The sequence below is a fragment of the Oncorhynchus kisutch genome, linkage group LG27 (assembly GCF_002021735.2).
Source record: "Oncorhynchus kisutch isolate 150728-3 linkage group LG27, Okis_V2, whole genome shotgun sequence".
Lineage (NCBI taxonomy): Eukaryota > Metazoa > Chordata > Actinopteri > Salmoniformes > Salmonidae > Oncorhynchus > Oncorhynchus kisutch.
This window is the reverse complement of record NC_034200.2, coordinates 11,472,278-11,493,270: the sequence shown is the minus strand read 5'-3', so window position 1 is coordinate 11,493,270 and position 20,993 is coordinate 11,472,278. Positions and strand designations below refer to the sequence as shown.

At 42.2% G+C, this 20,993-nt stretch overlaps 2 protein-coding genes across 2 annotated transcripts; both read left to right on the top strand.

Annotated features, from left to right (window-relative positions):
* Nucleotides 1-211: 211 nt before the first annotated feature.
* On the top strand, nucleotides 212-17,211 carry LOC109871801 (calsequestrin-1-like). Its single transcript, XM_020462817.2, has 11 exons — nucleotides 212-684; nucleotides 11,953-12,046; nucleotides 12,541-12,641; nucleotides 12,803-12,914; nucleotides 13,101-13,174; nucleotides 13,282-13,412; nucleotides 14,720-14,765; nucleotides 15,531-15,585; nucleotides 15,710-15,810; nucleotides 15,926-16,000; nucleotides 16,124-17,211. Exons 1-11 carry the CDS (start codon nucleotides 448-450, stop codon nucleotides 16,409-16,411), a joined length of 1,314 nt encoding a protein of 437 aa, XP_020318406.1. The 5' UTR covers nucleotides 212-447; the 3' UTR covers nucleotides 16,412-17,211.
* Nucleotides 17,212-17,411: 200 nt separating this feature from the next.
* Nucleotides 17,412-20,979, top strand: LOC109872302 (zinc finger protein 773-like). The gene is made up of 4 exons (XM_020463491.2): nucleotides 17,412-17,820; nucleotides 18,263-18,378; nucleotides 18,552-18,636; nucleotides 18,759-20,979. Exons 1-4 carry the CDS (start codon nucleotides 17,451-17,453, stop codon nucleotides 19,733-19,735), a joined length of 1,548 nt encoding a protein of 515 aa, XP_020319080.2. The 5' UTR covers nucleotides 17,412-17,450; the 3' UTR covers nucleotides 19,736-20,979.
* The last annotated feature ends 14 nt before the right edge of the window (nucleotides 20,980-20,993 follow it).

Here is a 20,993-nt window from a genome sequence, read left to right as displayed (position 1 = left end):
AGGGGGGGGGGGGGCTGTTCCTCCTCTCTTATGCCACCTACTTTTAACCTGCCGCACAAACACGCAGATGCAGGCACACGCACGCACGCACACACACACTCATGCACGCATTGCAGGATCGGTCCCTTACTCTCGTCAGCCCTGTCACCTCAGCAGCCGCTCTAATCCCCTCCCACCTTATTTCCCACACACACACACACAGACACACACACACACACAAACACACACACCTACATCCAGAATTAAGCCCACCCCCTCTCGCTCACTCTGCCCTGTCTCCAGCTCCCTGTGTCAGGGGGTTTAATAAGGGGGGCTCAGGAGTTGGTCTTGCTCTGTTCTGGGTGGTGGGGATTGGACGTCCTTCCTCATTTTTATCAATTTATTTATTTATTTATTCTTTTTTTTAACTCATTGAAACTATATTAATTCCCAAATAAGTAAGGAAACATGAATTGGAGCTGGGTGGTTGTGGCAGTCCTTCTGTCTTGTGGGGGACCGTCATGGGGTGAGGAGGGTTTGGACTTCCCTGAGTACGATGGCACGGACCGGGTCATCGAGCTGACTACCAAGAACTACAAGTCTGAGATGAAGAAGTATGATGTGATGGTTCTGTACTACCATGAGCATCCCGGAACAGACACCGTTTCCCAGAAACAGTTTGAGATCGAGGAACTGGCCCTAGAGGTGGGTCAGGGGACTGGGAGAACCTGATCAGGGGGCTGGGAGGGCTTGGTCAGAGGGCTGAGAGGATTTGGTCAGGGGGCTGGGAGGACTTGGTCAGAGGGCTGGGATAACAGGGTCAGGGGACTGGGAGGACTGGATCAGGGGCTGGGAGGACTTGGTCAGAGGGCTGGGAAGACTGGGTCAGAGGGCTGGGAAGACTGGGTCAGGAGACTGGGAAAACACGGTAGGGGAACTGGGAAAACAGGACCAGGGGACTGGGAAAACAGGGTAGGGGAACTGGGAAAACAGGGTCAGGAGGCTGGGAGGATTGGATCAGGGGCTGGGAAGACTGGGTTAGAGGGCTGGGAAGACTGGGTCAGGTGTTTGGGAGGACTCGGGCAACTGGGTGGGGGATGGTGAGGAGAGGGAAGGGAAGGGGTAACTGGGAGTTAGAAGTGGGACACAGTGCCTGGGTAGGGATGCACCATTTCTGCTATAATTGATCAATGCGTTGAGGCATTATGGACTGTGAAAGAAGTGTGTAATAAGGGCTAGGTGGATACAGACAGCATTGACAGGTAACTAAGTGTTGTTGTTAAGGGCATAACAACTCAAATGTGACCTTTGCGACAATTTTCACAACAAAGATGATGATTGAAATTAAGATGTTCAAGGCAAGAGATCAGAAGCAACAGTTGCAAGGGTCAGACTATTAAATTGATTTGGACAAAGTTAATTACATTTTAAAGGCTGTTTAGATGCTGAATTAGTCATCAAGGTAGATGGGTAGAGGCAGACGAGATATAGTCCATGGGCCTGCAGAAACATTCATCCACTTTGGGGTGGCAAAGGTTTGATGGTATTAAATTGTTCTCCACAAGCCCATGATCAAATTTATATATGATAGCCACTCCAAAATAGTATATTTTTTAGTTTTTCATACTTGTATATTGTTGCTGATAAAGGAATGTTCACATGCTTATTGAAAACGACTTTGTCAAACACCAATGACATTCTATCGCGTGGATCTCATCTTAAATAGAATTTGGTTCATTTTTGCTAACAGATCTAATGATTTACCAAGACTGGCACATCATTGAAACAATGTTACAAAGTACGACAGATCAAAATCTAGTAGTGTATTGGTTTTATAGTTGCCACCTGTAATAGTACTCAGCATTACTCAGCTAAAATAAAAGGCGTGCACTGTCATTTGCTGAGTTGTCCCAGCAAGTTAACACAAATATTTAGGTAAACACAATCATCTCTAAAAAAGGAGCATTGGTGATTATAATCTGTTCTGTCCCTGACCATCAAGATTTTAAAATGATGCTCTTTGACCTTCAACTTTACAAGTTATTTAATGAAATACAGTGAGCTCCTTTTTTTGTCTCTGTACTCCAGCACTTTAGATTTGAAATGACACAATGACTATGAGGTTAAAGTGCAGACTGTCAGCTTTATTTTGAGGGTATTTTAATCCATGTCAGGGGAATCGTTTAGAAATTACAGAACTTTCTGTACATTGTCTCTACATTTTAGAGGACCAAAAGTATTGGGACAAATTCCCTTATATATTTTTTTAAAGTAGTAAAAAGTTAAGTATTTGGCCCCATATTCATAACACACAATCATTAAATCAAGCTTACACATTTGTAGGGTGCTTTTGCTGTTTGTTTTAGTTGTGTTTCAGATTATTTTGTGCCCAATAGAAATGAATGGTAAATAATGTATGATATTTGTGCATCTGTAACTTTCTCTCTCATCATTATTCACAATTCATTTACAATTATCCGTAATCAGATTAGCATCCACATGAATGTAGAAGTGTTTACGAACACATTCTATTCTTATTTACAATTAAAGTGATTCCAAAATGGCACAATACCTTATTTACCATTCATTTTTATTGGGCAATTGGTCCATTGCTGATACCCTCGACAACCCTTAGCAGCCACTAATAATGCATATTTCAGTAGACCCTATACTACAATATACATGTTTTGCATAAATAGTGTAACAAGACACCATCTATAAACGGCTGTAAACCGAAGGGTTTAATACTTCACCAGCTATGTAACTTGATGCCCTTATCCGGCAGTTTGTTAGAATGTTATGTTGGAATACAGTGTATATGACAGGATTCAAGACATAGATTTTATATTTAACTATATACAGTACCAGTCAAAAGTTTGGACACACCTACTCATTCAAGGGTTCTTTATTTAGACTATTTTCTACATTGTAGAATAATAGGGAAGACAACTATGAAATAACGTATCATGTAGTATCCAAAAAGTGTTAAACAAATCAAAATATATTTAACATTTTAGATTATTCAAAGTAGCCACCCTTTGCCTTGATGACAGGTATGCACACTCTTGGCATTCTCTCAACCAGCTTCACCTGGAATGCTTTTCCAACAGTCTTGAAGGAGTTCCCACAAATAAGCAAAGAAAAATGACAGTCCATCGTTACTTTAAGACATGAAGGTCAGACAATGTGGAACATTTCTTGAACTTTGAAAGTTTCTTCAATTGCAGTTGCAAAAACCATCAAGCGCTATGATGAAACTGGCTCTCATGAGGACTGCCACAGGACAGGAAGACCCAGAGTTACCTCTGCTGCAGATGATAAGTTCATTAGAGTTACCAGCCTTAGAAATTGCAACCCAAATAAATGCATCACGGAATTCAAGTAACAGACACATCTCAACATCAACTGACATCATCAACAGACTGCATGAATTACTGCAAAGAAACCACTACTAAAAGACACCAATAAGAAGAAGACGAGACTTGCTTGGGCCAAGAAACACGAGCAATGGACATTAGACAGGTGAAAATCTGTCCTTTGGTCTGATGAGTCCAAATTTGAGATTTTTGGTTCAACCCGCCATGTCTTTGTGAGAACCAGAGTAGGTGAACGGATGATCTCCGCATGTGTGGTTTCCACCGTGAAGCATGGAGGAGGTGTGATGGTGTGGAGGTGCTTTGCTGGTGACACTTTCTGTGATTTATTTATCATTTAAAGCACCCTTAACCAGTATGGCTACCACAGCATTTGCGCTTAGTGGGACTATCATTTGTTTTTCAACAAGGCAATGACCCAACACACCTCCAGGCTGTGTAAGGGTTATTTGACCAAGAAGGAGAGTGATGGAGTTGACCTGGCCTCCAAAATCACCTGACCTCAACCCAATTGAGATGGTTTGGGATGAGTTGGACCACAGAGTGAAGGAAAAGCAGCCAACAAGGGCTCAGCATATGTGGGAACTCCTTCAAGACTGTTGGAAAAGCATTCCAGGTGAAGCTGGTTGAGAGAATGCCTAGCGTGTACAAAGCTGTCATCAAGGCAAAGGGGTGGCTACTTTGAAGATTCTCAAATATAAATATATTTTATATTTGGTTACTACATGATTCCATATGTGTTATTTCATAGTTTCAGTGTCTTCACTATTATTCTACAATGTAAAAATAAAGAAAAGGCCTTGAAAGAGTAGGTGTGTCCAAACTTTTGACTGGTACTGTATATGTGTGTGTGTATATATATATATATATATATATATATATTATTTCATACCCTATATATATAATCATTACTACAAACCAGTGAACGATCCTGTTATGAGTAATATAGACAATTTTAAAAAAATATATAAAATATTGATAAATTAGGAAACCAAATACTGACCAAAACGGTCTCGTGAATAGTGTTTTTGGCAAATTTTGAGAAAACGTTTGCTAATATTTTACAAATATCATATATTTTGCAAACCTGGCTAAATTGGTTGTGTTATCTGCATATCTATAATATACTTTTTATTATCATTAACCATATTCCACCTATTATTGAAAGAATTGTGGCAATGACAGACCAATCTAATTTAAACCAATGGAGCTAGTTGGCGGCCATATTGGAAAATGTGTACCCTGTGGTTAAATTAGCAAAAGCTAGGCATCATTGTTTAGACTTTTCCTAGCTTTATGTATTGTTTGGTGCACATTTTGTGAAAATGGGTTAGCTGTATGTCTTTGCTGGACGTGATGCATATCAATGGGATTTAATATAGGGTGCAATGTACGGGGTAGGTTTCACTTCATATTTCTTGATGTTCGCACAATCATATTGCGTATTGTTTTAATTATTAGACATCAGTGAATGCTTCTAGAACATTTTCAAAGTGTTTTAATCTAATGTACTTTAAGAGGATACAAAACTCGGCAATTCTGTTTTTTGGCATGTTTTTACCACTATTCTGGTAATAACTTGCTAAATACATTTAACTGACATACTTGGGACCTCCTCATTGTAACACACATTTTAAGCCATTATCTTATTACATCAATCATTAAGTTATGGCCATGCAAAATGTTACCTTTTATTAACTAGGCAAGTCAGTTCAGAACAAACTCTTATTTTACGATGATGGCCTACCGGGGAACAGTGGGTTAACTGCCTTGTTCAGGGGCAGAACAACATATTTTTACCTTGTCAGCTCGGGGATAAGATTCAGCAACCACTAGGCTACCTGCCACCCCAAAATGCAGTTCCTTTCCATTGAAATGAATGGCGGCCATCTTGAAAATAGGCTCCTGGGACTGATCATTGACAAAATCTATGACGGCTCTATAAACCTAAAAAAAAAAAAAAATGTCTCCTTGTTCTGTGTGGAATTTGGTGTAGTTATCATCTAGGGTACCATGTGATAATAGAGCAAATCCCAATACTGTCCATTCTGGCTCGAAATTCCCCAAAATGAATACATGTATGACATTTGACCCCACCCCCGCACCAGATGGGCCCATAGATATGTCATTACCATTCCAATTGTTTCATACCTTATGAAGGTAATAACATGTCAATTGCCTTGGATTGAGAAGATTGTTCCCTGATAATACAAAATGGCATCAATCCTGTTGGCCCAACTAACCGCATAAGGGTCATAACATATAATGCAGTGATAGCCACATTTAGCTACCTCCAACACATGGCTGTCATACCAAAATATAACCAACAGACATGGACCTTAATAATGAAAATCATCATTAAACTTTGCCCCCGCCAATGTGGACAAATTTGTTACATGTGGCCCTCTAGCCCATGGACTAATAGTAACAGAAATGAATAATCAGCTGATACTATACATTTCCAATTGAGCGCTACTGCCTGATGGGAAATGTTGGGGGTAGCATATTGACCCACCTGCTGATTCAGGAATCTCTTGGGTTGCTGGAAATGTCCCTGAGATGTATTGTTTTAAGACTGACTCATGGTTTTGTGGTCTTAGATGAAATGGGATAATGGTAGGGATGGGCATGTCTTTGAGGAATGGTCAAACTGTCTATGTCTCAAACATGACACGGACAGAAGTAGCAGGACCTCAAGTCATCAGCTGATCTGACATCTATCAGAAATGTGCATTACTGAATATTCTGTACATATTGGTATGTTGAGTTGACCCAGATGTGTGTACATGGGCATATTTCTATGTTGATATGTGTGTGTATGACCGTGTGTGTGCATGTGTGTGTGTGTGTGTGTGTGTGCGTGTGTGTGCGTGTGTGCGTGTGTGTGTGTGTGTGTGTGTGTGTGTGTGTGTGTGTGTGTGTGTGTGTGTGTGTGTGTGTGTGTGTGTGTGTGTGTGTGTGTGTGTGTGTGTGTGTGTGTGTGTGTGTGAGAGTGTCAGTGTGTGTCTCCTTATGTGACCATGTTCTTTGAAGTCCGCCCCTCACTACATATACATATATCATATATCATATACCCTGGAGCGGCAGGGTAGCCTAGTGGTTAGAGCATGGATAAGTAACCAAAAGGTTGCAAGATCGAGTCCCTGAGCTGACAATGTAAAAATCTGTTGTTCTGCCCCTGAACAAGGCAGTTAACCCACTGTTCCTAGGCCGTCATTGAAAATAAGAATTGGTTCTTAACTGACTTGCCTAGTAAAATAAATAAACAATTCCCTCACGTCTGTGGGTGGCAGGTAGTCTAGCGGTTAGAAGTGAACCAGCAACTGAAGGGTTGCCATTACAGATCCCTGGTCCGATGGGAAAAATCTGTCACGAAGTGAGTTGGCAACCTTAGGGTTGCTGGTATCAAAACCTTGATGCCATTGCCTGCTGCAGTGCCCTTAAGCAAGGCACTTAACCACCCACAACAACAGCTCCCTGGAAGCCCAGTGTGGCACCCGCTCCACACCTCTCCAAAACCTGTTTATGTACAGTGTCAATCTAACTATGTATGTATGTATATGTGTGTACAAAACATTAGGAACACTGGCATTTTCCATGACATAGACTGACCAGGTGAACGCAGTCAAGTGTAGTTAAAGGGGACCAGTTAAAGTAGGAATTTTAGGCCTTGAGACATTGATGGTATAAGCTTGCCATTTGCAGGGTGAATGGCAAGACAAAATATTTAAGTGCCTTTGAACGGGGTATGATAGTAGGTGCCAGGCGCACCGGTTTGAGTGTGTCAAGAACTGCAACGCTACTGGGTTTTCTGTGTGTATCAAGAATGGTCCACCACCCAAAGGACATCCAGCCAACTTGACACAACTGTGGGAAGCATTGGAGTCAATATGGGCCCGCATCCCTGTGGAACGCTTTCGGCACCTTGTTGAGTCCATGCCATGACAAGTTGAGGCTGTTCTGAGAGCAAAAGAGGGTGGAACTCAATATTAGGAAGGTGTTCCTAATGTTCTGTCCACTTTCAGAGGGGTTGGGTTAAAAACAAAGTCAAATTTAGGTTGGAGTAATCTTAATCTGAGCAATACGGATGTCAAGAATGTAAGGCATGAAACATTACCTCATTCAGCAGTGAGACCCATAGGCCCCCTGGATGGTGTGAAACTGAGAGGTGTGAAACTGAGAAGAAAAGGCTGTTATGGCGCTCCCGTGTGGCGCAATGGTCTAAGTTACTGCATCGCAATGATAGAGAATTCACTACACCCTGGTTCGATTCCAGGCTGTATCACACCCGGCTGTGATTGAGAGTCCCATAGGGCGGTGTACAATTGGCCCAGCGTCGTCCGGGTTAGGATTTGGCTGGGGTAGGCCGCCATTGTAAATAAGAATTTGTTCTTAACTGACTTGCCTAGTTAAATAAAGACATATAAATAAAATATTGACTGGTGGCAATCAGTACATTTCTTAAAGAAGTGTATCTCTTAGGACTTCTGACATACAGGGCCTACCGTAGAGGCTGCCGTTTTCTTTTGTCATGGACCAGCTTCATAGGACTGCAATTGGACTACTTTGGACTACAACTCCCATCATTCTTGAAAGAGAAACACAACACAGCTCTGATGGTGGAGAATCTATTTTGAGACTGTTGCCTCTTAAGGAGTTGTATGGTTTTGTTTTCCTTGGACTCATTTAATCAACAGGAGATTGAATAGTCAACAAATAGAGCAAAGTCTGATGGAGATATAAAACACCTTTTGGAAATGGTGCCATGACAAGGTGCCACAGTTGGAAACAAACACTTCAGGGAATGAACACGTGCATGTGTGGGTGTGTGTATTTGCATGTAAGCAGGTGCATGTGCGTGTGAGACATATGCCTACTCATCAGGGTGTTTTGATTAATGATATGTTAATCATCATCTGAGAATGCGTGTTCACCCCCCCCCCCCCCCCCCCCCCTTTCCTCTTTATGTTATAGACATTGAGGCCTAGCCCAAGGTTGGGGTCTGTACAGCAGGATTTGGCCTCAGTACTGCGGTGTCGGCTAACTGGGCTGGCTGACTGACAGATGCAATACTGTAACTGTCAGCAGATCCTAGAGACTTGAGCGTCACCAGCACCTTGCCAAAATAGTCCTGGGTCGGTGTGGCTTTGGGTCTATATTTATCCAGTGCTGCTGTTGTGGCTGTTTGTGCGTCCTACAGTGCGTTCTGAGTATTCAGACCCCTTCCCTTTTTGCACATTTTCTTACGTTACAGCCTTATTCTAAAATAGATTAAATACCGCAAATTGACACAGTGAAAACAGGTTTTAACATAAGTATTCAGACCCTTTGCTATGATACTCAAGATTGAGCTCAGGTGCATCCTGTTTCCATTGATCATCCTTGAGATGTTTCTACAACTTGATTGGAGTCCACTAGTGGTAAATTCAATTGCTTGGACATGATTTGGAAAAGCACACACCTCTCTATATTTGGTCCCACAGTTGACAGTGCATGTCAGAGCAAAAACCAAGCCATGAGGTCGAAGGAATTATCCATAGAGCCCGAGACCGGATTGTGTCGAGGCACAGATCTGGAGAAGTGTACCAAAAAATGTCTGCAGCATTGAAGGTCCCCAAGAACACAATTGCCTCCATCATTCTTAAATGGAAGAAGTTTGGAACCACCAAGACTCTTCCTAGAGCTGGCCACCCAGCCAAACTGAGCATTCGGGGGCGAATGGCCTTGGTCAGGGAGGTGACCAAGAACCCGATGGTCACTCTGACAGAGCTCCAGAGTTCCTCTGTGGAGATGGGAGAACCTTCCAGAAAAACCATCTCTGCAGCATTCCACCAATCAGGCCTCTATGTTAGAGTGGCCAGACGGAAGCCACTCCTCAGTAAAAGGCACACGACAGCCCGCTTTGACTTTGCCAAAAGGTACCTAAAGGACTCTCAGACCATGAGAAACAAGATTCTCTTGTCTGATGTAACCAAGATTGATCTCTTTGGCCTGAATGCCAAGTGTCACGTCTGGAGGAAACCTGGCACCATCCCTACGTTGAAGCAGGTGGTGTCAGCATCATGCTGTGGGGATGTTTTTCCGCGGCAGGGACTGGGAGACTATTCAGGATCGAGAGAAAGATGCACGGAGGCAAATACAAAGAGCTCCTTGATGAAAACCTGCTCCAGAGCACTCATGACCTCAAACTGGGGCAAAGGTTCACCTTCAAACAGGACAACTACACCAATCACACAGCCAAGACAACGCAGGACTTTATTTGGGACAAGTCTCTGAATGACTTTGTGTGGCCCAGCCAGAGCCCGGACTTGAACCCGATCGAACATCTCTGTAGAGACTTGAAAATAGTTGTGCAGCCGGGCACCCCATCCAACCTGACTTGAGCTTGAGGAGATCTGCAGATGAATGGGAGAAACTCCCCAAATATAGGTGTACCAAGCTTGTAGCATCATACCCAAGAAGACTCAAAGCTGTAATCGCTGCCAACAAAGTACTGAGTAAAGGGTCTGAATACTTATGTGATATTTCAGTTGTTCTTTAATACATTTGCAAACATTTCTAATCCTGTTTTTGCTTTCCCATTATGGGGTATTGTGTGTAGATTGATGAGGGAAAAAAGCAATTTAATCAATTTTAGAATAAGGCTGTAACGTAACAAAATGTGGAAAAAGTCAAGGGGTTTTTCCAAATGCCCTGTATACTGCTGTGTTGCTTCTTACAGAGTACTTACTCAATCTGGAGCATCTAGAGTCAACTCGGTTTGCTGTTGGTTTGAGCACTAGTATGCTGTGTATCTTTTATATGTATAGGGTAGATAGAACATTGTTAGCTGGGCCTGGGATCTTTTGCCCTGATTCCCCTCTATGGGGAATAGTGTTGTAGGCTAGATAGTAGTGTCATGACATTCTGTGAAACTAATGTGCTGTGCACTCTGTTTTGGTCTATTGCTGAGAGAGAGGGTGTACTCTAGGTCAGTCAACAGGAATAGAAGAGGAGAGAGAGCATGTCAGCTCTTTTAGATCCCTTCCCTGATTTGTCATAAAGCGAACTCTCCCCTTGCAGTCAGGCAAGAAATCTGTCCTCTTGTCAACTCATGGCCCCACACAGCAACCTTATATAGCTGTAGTAATATGTTTGGCTAAAAGCCATTAGCTGAGTTTAGCCCTCAATCTGTTTATCAGGCATATCTAGGCCCTGACCCCCTTAGGACCTCTTCATTTGAATACCCCTCCCCATGACAAATATGGACAGATAACCCACTGGGCAGAGACGTCAGTTCAATGTCTAGTTTTGATTTAATTTTGATTTGAGTGGTCAACTAATGTGAAATCAACAGCAAAAATCGAACCATGTCATTGGATTTAGGTCAACGGTTGGGTGAAAGGTTGATGACTTTTCTACGTTGATTCAACGTCATGAGATATGTTCATGCTGTTGAAATGACATAGGAACAACGTTGATTCAACCAGTTTGTGCCCAGTGGGACGTGTCTACAGGGTAAAAGCTATTAATCTGAGAAGTAAATAGTGTGGATACTGAAAGTCAACTTTCCCGGGACAGTCTGCTATTATACTATTATAACACTGTATAATAATTCAGCTCTGATATTCGGGCCACTGTTTTCTATTTACTCAGAACTAAAGATACATAATATCTTTAATATAATATCAAAACAGGTACATAATATCAAACTGCATAAAAAGACATAAAGCATGAGCAACTATTGCTTGCATCCTGCGGTTACTGGCTAGGATCTATAGGCCTACAGTCAGTGCCAGGCCAGCTATTATCATTGCCATGCTGTGGAACATGACAGGAACAGCCCTGGTTATGGAACTTTGCTATGCAATAAAAGTAACTGCACAGAAGCACTGATAAATTGTCCTTTTCATGCCTGTGTGTGTGTGTGTGTGTGTGTGTGTGTGTGTGTGTGTGTGTGTGTGTGTGTGTGTGTGTGTGTGTGTGTGTGTGTGTGTGTGTGTGTGTGTGTGTGTGTGTGTGTGTGTGTGTGTGTGTGTGTGTGTGTGTGTGTGTGTGTGTGTGTGTTTGGGTGCCTGCACCTCCTTTATGAAGTGTGAGGAGAGATCTGTGAAAGCAGGGTTGCACCTGTTGCTATCCAAACACCAAGTTACCCCGACACAGTCTGCAGGACTGTTATCCCGCCCCCTCTGTATGCATGCCACAGATGTGGCAACATCATTGGTTGAACTGGTTGTCAGACACAACGGTCAAGTTTCACACAGATTTAGAAAGTGCACGGACAGCGCTCTGAGTCCCAGGCTTTTATGGTGGTGGAACTGGAGGGAAATATGTGTGAAATAAGACAAGACATAAGAGAAGACAGCAACATGTTTGTTTACTTTAGTGTGTACACAGTAAACTGAGTACAACACCTATCCCTCCAAACCCACAAAACTGAGGGCGTGGAAGTGAACGCATATATACATGTCCTTACAGAACACTGATAAATAATTTTTGAAAACAAACTCCCCATAAGTCCTTATAAGTTGTCCACACACGACACAGAAGATATTCCTGCTCAGGCTTAAGGGTGCCACTGTATGTCTTCAGTTATATGACATATTATCTTATTTCACAGCTTGCAGCTCAGGTCCTTGACGACCTTGACGATGAGGAAATTGGATTCTGCCTTGTTGATGAAAAGAAGGGCAGTATTGTTGCTAAGAAACTAGGTAAATACACACTGAAATGGACACTATTACATTTATTCAAGATTGGTTTGACCATGTTAAGTTCTGAGGTCAGTTATGATGAAATATTACCATCTTTCAACACGATCCATCTAAGCATCACCACTGACCAGGTGGACAAAACGACCTAATAAACTAAACTACCTGACCTGTCTCACTGGATGCATCTCAATAGTCATAAGTGGATTCCTCTCTGCGTCTTGCCTCCTTCATCTGCACCGATCAGGAAACATACTTTAAGAGAAAGGAATATGGTGGACATCTGTCACCCACCGAGACATCACCTTTTTAATTATGTCATCTCCGTGATGATGAAGGAAAGGAAACAACGAATTTAAGCCACAAGACTATTGAGATGCACCCCTTGAGATGCACCCCTTGTGTCACTGTGCTAAGGCAGCCCATAAGAAAGCCTGACCTCTAGTGGATTTAAGGGTATGTGTAACCCCTGAGTTGAACTTCTGTTTTCTCCTCAGGACTGGAGGAGGTCGACAGCATCTATATCTTCACCGAGGACGAGATCATTGAGTACGATGGGGAGCTTGCTGCAGACACAATTGTGGAGTTCATATTTGATGTACGTGAGAATAATGTCACCCAGGGATGCCCTCTTTTACCTAGCTGCAACTTGTAGAAACAGACTATTTGTCCACTTCTGATATATCCTGTACTGTTTATTTCTCTTTCCCCTCACCATTATCTCCCTCCACCATACATCTCCCTTTTACTCTGTTCTAGGTTCTTGAAGACCCCGTTGAGATCATTGAGAAAGATGGGGAAGTTAAAGGTTTCCACAACAATGAGGAGGACATCAAACTGGTGGGCTACTTTAAGAGTGAAAAGTCCGAACGTAAGAATCTATAATCTATTCCTTTGACATTGTAATTTTGCACACGTTTTTACTGTGCGGTATAAGTCTGCTCATGTGTATAATATTTGATGGATAAAACTATGTATTTATAGTGTATTTGTCAACTAAATATTGGAATTATCAAGATATTTAATAGGGTCTTAACAGGTACCTGTAACATTTCAGATTATTTGGCCTATGTGGACGCGGCTGAGGAGTTCCATCCACACATCAAGTTCTTTGCTACATTCACTCCCAAGGTGAACAACCTTACCCACTAACCACTACATCCTAAAAATTACAACGGAGCTGCACTCCACTCAAAAAGTAGCCCATTGCTCTTTCTGACCAATCCTCTGTGTTCCAGGTTGCCAAAGATCTGGGCCTGAAGGTGAATGAAGTGGACTTCTATGAGCCCTTCATAGATGAACCCATAGTCATCCCTGGAAAACCCTACACAGAGGAGGAACTTGTTGAATACATTGAGGATCACGACAGGTGGGATTCATGAACACGGTGGCCAGAATGGCACAATATACACTACTTGACCAGATGTGTGTGGACACCTGCTCGTCAAACATCTCATTCCAGAATCATGGGCATTCATATGGAGTTGGTCCCCCCCTTTGCTGCTATAACAGCCTCCACTCTTCTGGGAAGGCTTTCCACTAGATGTTGGAACATTGCTGCAGGGACTTGCTTCCATTCTGCCGCAAGAGCATTAGTGAGGTTGGGCACTGATGTTGGTCGATTAGGCCTGGCTCATAGTCGGCTTTCCGATACATCCCAAAGGTGTTGGAAGGAGTTGAGGTCAGGGCTCTGTGCAGGCCAGTCTAGTTCTTCCACACTGATCTTGACAAACCATTTCTGTATGGACCTCGCTTTGTGCATTGGGGCATTGTCATGCTGAAACAGGAAAACGCCTTCCCCAAACTGTTGCCACAAAGTTGGAAACACAGAATTATCTAGAATGTCATTGTATGCTGTATCGTAAAGATTTCCCTTCACTGCAACTAAGGGGCCTAGTCCGAACAATTAAAAACAGCCCCAGACCATTATTCCTCCACCAAATTATACAGTTGGAACTATGCATTGGGGCAGGTAGCGTTCTCCTGGCATCCGCCAAACCCAGATTAGTCCATCAGACATTGCATGGCTGGGTGCTCGATTTTGTTCACCTGTCAGCAACGGGTGTGGCTGAAATTGCCGAATCCACTCATTTGAAGGGGTGTCCACTTCCTTTTGAATATATAGTGTATGATGAGGAGAGCCAAGCATTTTGTCCTGGCTGTGTGATTTGACTTGTAAAAACCCCAGGCCCTATAACTAGGTGTAAAGGGAATTTTTAGGTGAACCAAAAGGCGAGCAGTCGTTGATAATATCAATCAAAATCAACAGTTGCAACTGAGAGACACCTCCAGGAAAAATGACTAACGGGCCTCTTGGAGACAATACTAAATGTTATCTAAACATCAACCCGAGAGGTTTGTACGAAGTCAAAACAAAAGACAGTGACTTTGCCAGCTTCTACAGAATCACAGTGTGTCCTCGGTCCTTGTACCTTCAGTAGCACTGGCGTCAATCATTACCAAACGATAGGAGAATAATCCATAACATTCAGCAACAAGTCTAGCGACCACCAACCCATACACTACTTGTGTGTCACAAATAGAACACTGAAAATCATGTACATTGCAGAAAAGGAAAACTTAGAAAATATGCTAAGTAATAGAATCCCACATTTTAAAAGTGTAAACTTCCTCAATGAACAATAAAAAAATATATTGCGTCCTATTTCTTTGCAGACCAACCATGAGGAAGATGGAACCAGATAACATGTATGAGATCTGGGTAAGCTATACAAACTATTCCCATAAAAATCACCCTACAAAACAAAATGGAAGCATACCTCCCCAATTGTAATTGATAAGCTAAGCTAAGTATTTATGTGGCCTAAATGTGCAGATACTGATGGAAATATACTTGTAGGTACTCACTGGGCACAAACAGGTTGAATCAGTGTTGTTTCCATCTGTGACCAGTGGGTAGTCTATATGCATTTATCATGGATCCCCATTAGCTGCTGCCAAGGCAGTAGCTATTCTTCCTGGGGTCCAAACATATTAAGGTACTTACATTACATATAAAACAGTACATCATATAACATTATTACACCACTACATATCTACAATAAAAATAGTATAATACCACCATACAACAATATTACAATGTACTGTATGTGTGTGTAAAGTGCGTGTGCTAGCGCTTGTGTGCATATGCGTGTGTCTGTACCTTCGTGTTTGTCTCTTCACAGTTCCGGCTGTTCCATAAGGTATATTTTTAATCTTGATTTTTAAATCTGATTATACTGCTTTCCTCAGTAATCTGATGTGGAATAGAGTTCCATGTAGTCATGGCTGTATGTAGTACTGTGCACCTCCCATAGTCTTTTCTGGACTTGGGGATTGTGAAGAGACCTCTGTTTTGTGGGGTATGCATGTCTTGTGGGGTATGCATGGGTGTCCGAGCTGTGTGCTAGTAGTTTAAACAGACAGCTCGGTGGATTCAGCTCGATGCATTCTATATTCCCCATCTCCCTTTGCATACTTTTCTTAGGAGGACGACATCGATGGCGAGCACATCATTGCATTCGCAGAGGAGGATGACCCAGGTACAGAACCAAAGGAGCAACTAATGAGTCAATAGGACTGGGTAGGGGAGGAATGAACCATTTTCAGCAAGAGGGGTTTCACAAGGCTTAATGTGCATTTAACCCTTGACCTTTGACTTCCCAGACGGTTTTGAGTTTCTGGAAATCCTGAAGGAAGTAGCAGAGGAGCACAATGATAATCCCAACCTCAGCATTGTCTGGATTGACCCAGATGATTTCCCCCTGGTAAGATCATGGTCATGGTTGGTCACTTATCAATACAATAAGATCCATCTATCCAAAGATATGAGATTCTAATTGCTGTTGCTTTCTTCCTGAAATATTTTCCTCCCTCTTTAAGCTTGTCCCATACTGGGAGAAGACCTTTGGAATTGACCTGGGCTCTCCCCAGATTGGTGTTGTGGATGTTGAAGATGTGAGTAACGTTCCTGTTATGATCCAAATTGTCATGTACGAGGAGCAATGTGGTTCCACTAGCTTTAAAAAAAATCCAATAGTCTATTTTTGGCACCGATTTACTTTGTGTCTCTCTCTATAGGCTGACAGTGTATGGATGGAAATCGACGATGATGACGACCTGCCAAGCGCAGATGAGCTTGAGGAATGGATCGAAGATGTTCTGTCCGATGAAATTGATCCAGATGATGATGACGATGATGATGATGACGATGATGATGATGATGACGATGATGATGATGACGACGACGATGACGACGACGACGATGATGATGATGATGATGATGATGATGATGATGATGACGACGATGAGGATGATGATGATGATGATGATGATGATGATGATGATGATGATGATGATGATGAGTAAATTGTTGATGTCATCAATGTATAAATCTGGCCAATATAACATAATCTGGCCAATCAACATCATCACCTTCCTCAAATCTCCCTTGTTCTCTGTTGAAATAAGTCATTAGGTTAAATCTGTCAGCTCATATGGACATCTTCATGTTTTCAACATCCTCACTCAGAGCATCTTTCAAAAAGATTGTTCCATTTCCCAAGCTATCCTAAACTCCCTTTGCTTTGAATTCATAAAATACAGTACTTTCTCAAAGTCCCAGTCAATTCTTTATTCACACCTGTAACTTTGCCATCAGTACAATATGAAAAGGGAAAACATAAAACATTGATTTAGAAAATAATATTTTCACAACTGAATTATTGGATATTCACTAGCACTTACCCTAAAAACACCTAATGCTTCTGATTTTATATTTCAGACAAATAGAAGGGTTAACTCTGTTAATGCATTTTAAGTCTAAGGCCATCTGTAAACTTGTTGTTTGGATGTATTTTATTTTTGTTTTATTTTCTCTGGAATAAATGTTCGCCCCTCTCCCAACTTGTAAAATCCAAGGGTGCAAGCCGGCTTTTCCTGCAGGTCAAAGGTCATACCAGCCTACTCAGTTAAATTATTGTAACTTTACTTGAAAAGGGCGGTTAGCTTTTTTTCTTCTTGTGCACTGAAAAGTGCTGTAAATCACATGGATGTTTTCTACTGACAAAGAAATATAACAACAACAGTATTCTATTTTTTTAAACAAGAAAACTTAAACATACTGTAAAGTCTTAAAATAAATGACAGCTTGGAAAAATATACAAAAATGACTGGTGTTCTGGATTCTTGTGCGCATGTGTGCGAGAGAGACAGAGAGAATAAACCGTCATTTCTATTATTTGTCATGCATTGAAACTGTACCATAAAACGATAAAAGATCAAAGCAATATGTCTCACTGTTAGAATTATTTTATTTTATATGACATGATGACATATGACCATATTACGCACCACGCTTTCCCGGAAATAAAGTGAATTTGGCGCGAGACGCTGAGCGAACTTGGTGATGGAACGTCAGAGACACGCCCCCAGCTTCTCCTACCATGTGGTTGATATAAACACAGTTCACTTTCGTGACAAGCTTTTTGGCTTCAACATTTTCTTAACTGTGCGCTCATTAACAGCTGTCAGCATGTCTGTGTCCGTCGACGTGAATTTTCAAACCCAGATTGTGTCTGTTTTGGATTCACTTACAAAGGTGGCCGTCGTGGAAATAACGAAACTGTTCGAGTGTCACTTCCTTGCTAAAGGAACCACCGTTCTCATTGAAGGGCGGACAGAGCAAAATGAAATCCTGCAAACGGTGGACTCTGTCAAAAAGTCAGGCAAGAAATGTCTTCGCAGTATCGGAGTTCAAGTGGATGAGGAGTTAACTGGTATATGGACTTCATCACACTGTAACGTTGTTGCTGTTAAGATCCCAGTGAAACCTAGTTTACAATCTCATCCAACGGATCTTGCTGCTGGATACTTTGTTGCAACTAGCAAGTGGTACAATCATGTTCTCAGGGGAGCCATATGTAAAATTGTGTCACATATGGATAAATAAACACGGTTTAGTTTGCGTGATGACTCAGTCTTATTATTCTCGCTGAATGTGACTGAAATGTAGTTTTCTTATGACATGTTGGAAGGAATTGGGATACTGCAAAATATAGATGACTGACAAATTGTCAACAACCAACATTTGAAGCAAAAAATAACAAAGTTATGCACAATTAGTGATTTATTTAACCTCTACATTGTTATGCATGTCAGTGCTGATCAAACCAATGGAATGTTTGTGTGCTTTTCTCTCCCCCCTCCCACTCCCTCTAGCCCCAAAACAGTGCTCCGTCTCAAAGGTGAGCAGTGAGGAGGGTCCTGCACATCATATCACCATGCTGGAGGCTAATCAGCCTGCTGACCTAAAGTGCTATGTTCTAGAACACAAGGTCAGTGAGTCAGTGTTTGAGGTTAATGTGATTTGTGAACCATAAGATGTATTTGGTGTTTGTTAAAATAACCCATGGCGTTTTGACCTGTAGTGTAGGCTAATTTGAGTTGCTGACACCTGTATTACAAGAGTTAAGTAGTTATATTTTTTGGCTTGTCATCCATCTGCCAGGATGTGGAGATGGTGAAGGGGAGCTGTCTGGAACCAGAATCCCCAACAACCACTGAGCCAGAAGGAGAACAAGTTATCTATTCCAGTAAACACATTAATTCTAGGTGGCGGTGAAGCTATAGATACATAAATATGTTTGTTAGAAAGACTTTGTATATAAAGGGTTGAGGTTACCATCTAACAACTATTTAATTTTCTGTCCTCTAGCCCCTAAGTATCCAAACCACCTCTCTGGTACTGTTCAAAGCTCCCCAACTAAGCAGAAACTCCAGCCCCTCAAGACAGAATCAGAGAATGGAATGAACACAGAATGGGTGACTAAAGTCATCTGCCAAATGGTCCCAAAGGCAGAAGAGCAGTATTCAACACCACAGGCAAATTGTAAAGAAAAGCCTATCCAGGTGGAGCCCCAGCAGGCCAGTGTCAGCACCGCAAAGGAGACAGCCTATAGCCTGTCAACCTCAGATGGGGCTTTGGCTCCTGAACAGGCTAAGAGAAAGTTGACATCTATGGGTGCATTGGACCCTCCCTCTGCAGTGAAGAATAAAAAGGTGGACTTCAAGCTGGACCAGATGATGATGAAGAAGGTGGATTTCAAGCTGGAGCAGACCTCCCTGGAGCACAAATTGACGAGGGCCTGCTCGGTGCTGCTGGTGAACCTGCTTTTGGTGCCTGGAGGGAAGAAGGCTAATGGGAGCTACTGTCACAACAGCAAGAGGTTCCCCATGCCCAAGGACCTCAAGACCCACCAGGGCATCCACACAGGCCGGCGCCTTTGCTGCTTCACTCAGTGTGGGAACGATGTCTGGCGGCTTCAAAGCGTCCTTTCCCCGAGCCACTCCTACGGTTGCAAGATCTGCGGGAAGAGTTTCAAACGCAGGAAGATCTTGAGGAGGCACGAGCGCTTCCACAACGGGGAGAAGCCCTATTCATGCTACCAGTGCTCAAAGATGTTTGCCCTGCGGAAAAGCCTCCGCAGGCATGAGAGGTTCCACACGGGGGACAAGCCTCACAGCTGCCTCCAGTGTGGGAAAAGCTTCCGGCTTAGGGACAATCTGAAGGCTCACCTGCGCTTTCACACAGGTGAGAGACCTTTCACCTGCTCCTTCTGCTCCAAGAGCTTCAGAATCCTCAGGAACCTTGAGGAACACAGCGTTGATCACTTGGGAGTGACAGCGAAGTAGCTCACTTTCCGACAAAGAGAGCTGTTCCTAAGCATTAGCACCTAGCAGCCTTTATCGGCTGGTTGTGTAAGCCGCATTACAAAGCTTATCTACCTCTAACTGAAACTACTAAATGTCCATTCCTCATTTATAACCTATCGTTCAGCATTGGTTGGTTTTGAACGATACTATGATAGTAAATAACCATTATGACGGAAGATGGGGACAGTGGAAAGATCTGAAATGAGGCAGTCAACCATCCTGTGTAGGTTTGGATTGTCCAGACTGATCATCTGAGTAAAGCTTTAGTGGACACTGATGTTATTAATAGCCATAATGTTTTTCCAGGCACCAATTTATGCCTAGTCCTAAACCAAAAAGTTATTGTAATGGAGATTTTCTATTGCGCATGCTGGACTAGGCTTAATCTAGGTCTGGAAAACTGGCCCTAGGTCTTTACACTATTTCTTTGGCCAAAACACTATGGACATGGAACTGTTGCATGTCTCTTTGAAGAATACATAGTGTTGTACATTGGCCAGGGCTGAGATTAGTGTGAGGTCTTTCTCAGACAATCTGTTTTCATGATACATCTTTTCACTTTGTAGTAAATACAAACAGATTGTTCCTTTGTGTATTTTGGTTTGTAAGTAGTTGTAAAGGTAGGCTTAAATAGTTTGTTTTATACTTTTATCTTGAACCATTATGCCAAATACCATAGTAATGCAGCAACTGTCTCTCCTTATCTTTGATCATAGTGCTGTTTTTGTCAGGAAAACACCATCCTTAAACTTCCCTGACGTCTACACAGGAAAAAGTATCTAAAGACACATGACATAGTTTAAAATTAAGAGAATGGGAAGTATGATGCAGCCTTTAATTTTGCAAATACACATTTGAATGTTATCTGTAGAGAGAAGTTATTTCATATTTCATATTTTTTGATTGAAGCTGATGTCTGACTTGTGATTTGCTGAAGATATAACAAATATTACTACATGGCTTTTATTTTTAATCCAAAATAGTTTGGGGGGGGGAAGAGAGAACGTTCATCCATTTTAGAATAAGGCTGTAACATAACATGTGGAAAAAGTCCAGGGGTCTGAACTTTCCTAATGCACTGTAATTCCCTGCGTTTGCGTGAAAATGTCTGTTTTATGGTATGTACTGTGATTGGCCCTTTTTGTCTGGCAATAAAAAAACACCACTTGTATTATTGGTTTCACTAATGCCTTGTAAAAATGGACACATCAGAAGTGTCTGGTTGTGTGAATCTCGT

What these genes read in the sequence shown, in the direction of transcription:
- LOC109872302 (XM_020463491.2), top strand. Translation starts at nt 17,451, where the DNA reads ATGGAACGTCAGAGACACGCCCCCAGCTTCTCCTACCATGTGGTTGAT. An exon ending in AGTGGATGAGGAGTTAACTG is followed by an intron (nt 17,821 to 18,262) that starts GTATATGGACTT and finishes CACTCCCTCTAG; the next exon opens with CCCCAAAACAGTGCTCCGTC. An exon ending in AGAACAAGTTATCTATTCCA is followed by an intron (nt 18,637 to 18,758) that starts GTAAACACATTA and finishes TCTGTCCTCTAG; the next exon opens with CCCCTAAGTATCCAAACCAC.
- LOC109871801 (XM_020462817.2), top strand. Translation starts at nt 448, where the DNA reads ATGAATTGGAGCTGGGTGGTTGTGGCAGTCCTTCTGTCTTGTGGGGGA. An exon ending in TATTGTTGCTAAGAAACTAG is followed by an intron (nt 12,047 to 12,540) that starts GTAAATACACAC and finishes TTTTCTCCTCAG; the next exon opens with GACTGGAGGAGGTCGACAGC. An exon ending in TTGTGGAGTTCATATTTGAT is followed by an intron (nt 12,642 to 12,802) that starts GTACGTGAGAAT and finishes ACTCTGTTCTAG; the next exon opens with GTTCTTGAAGACCCCGTTGA.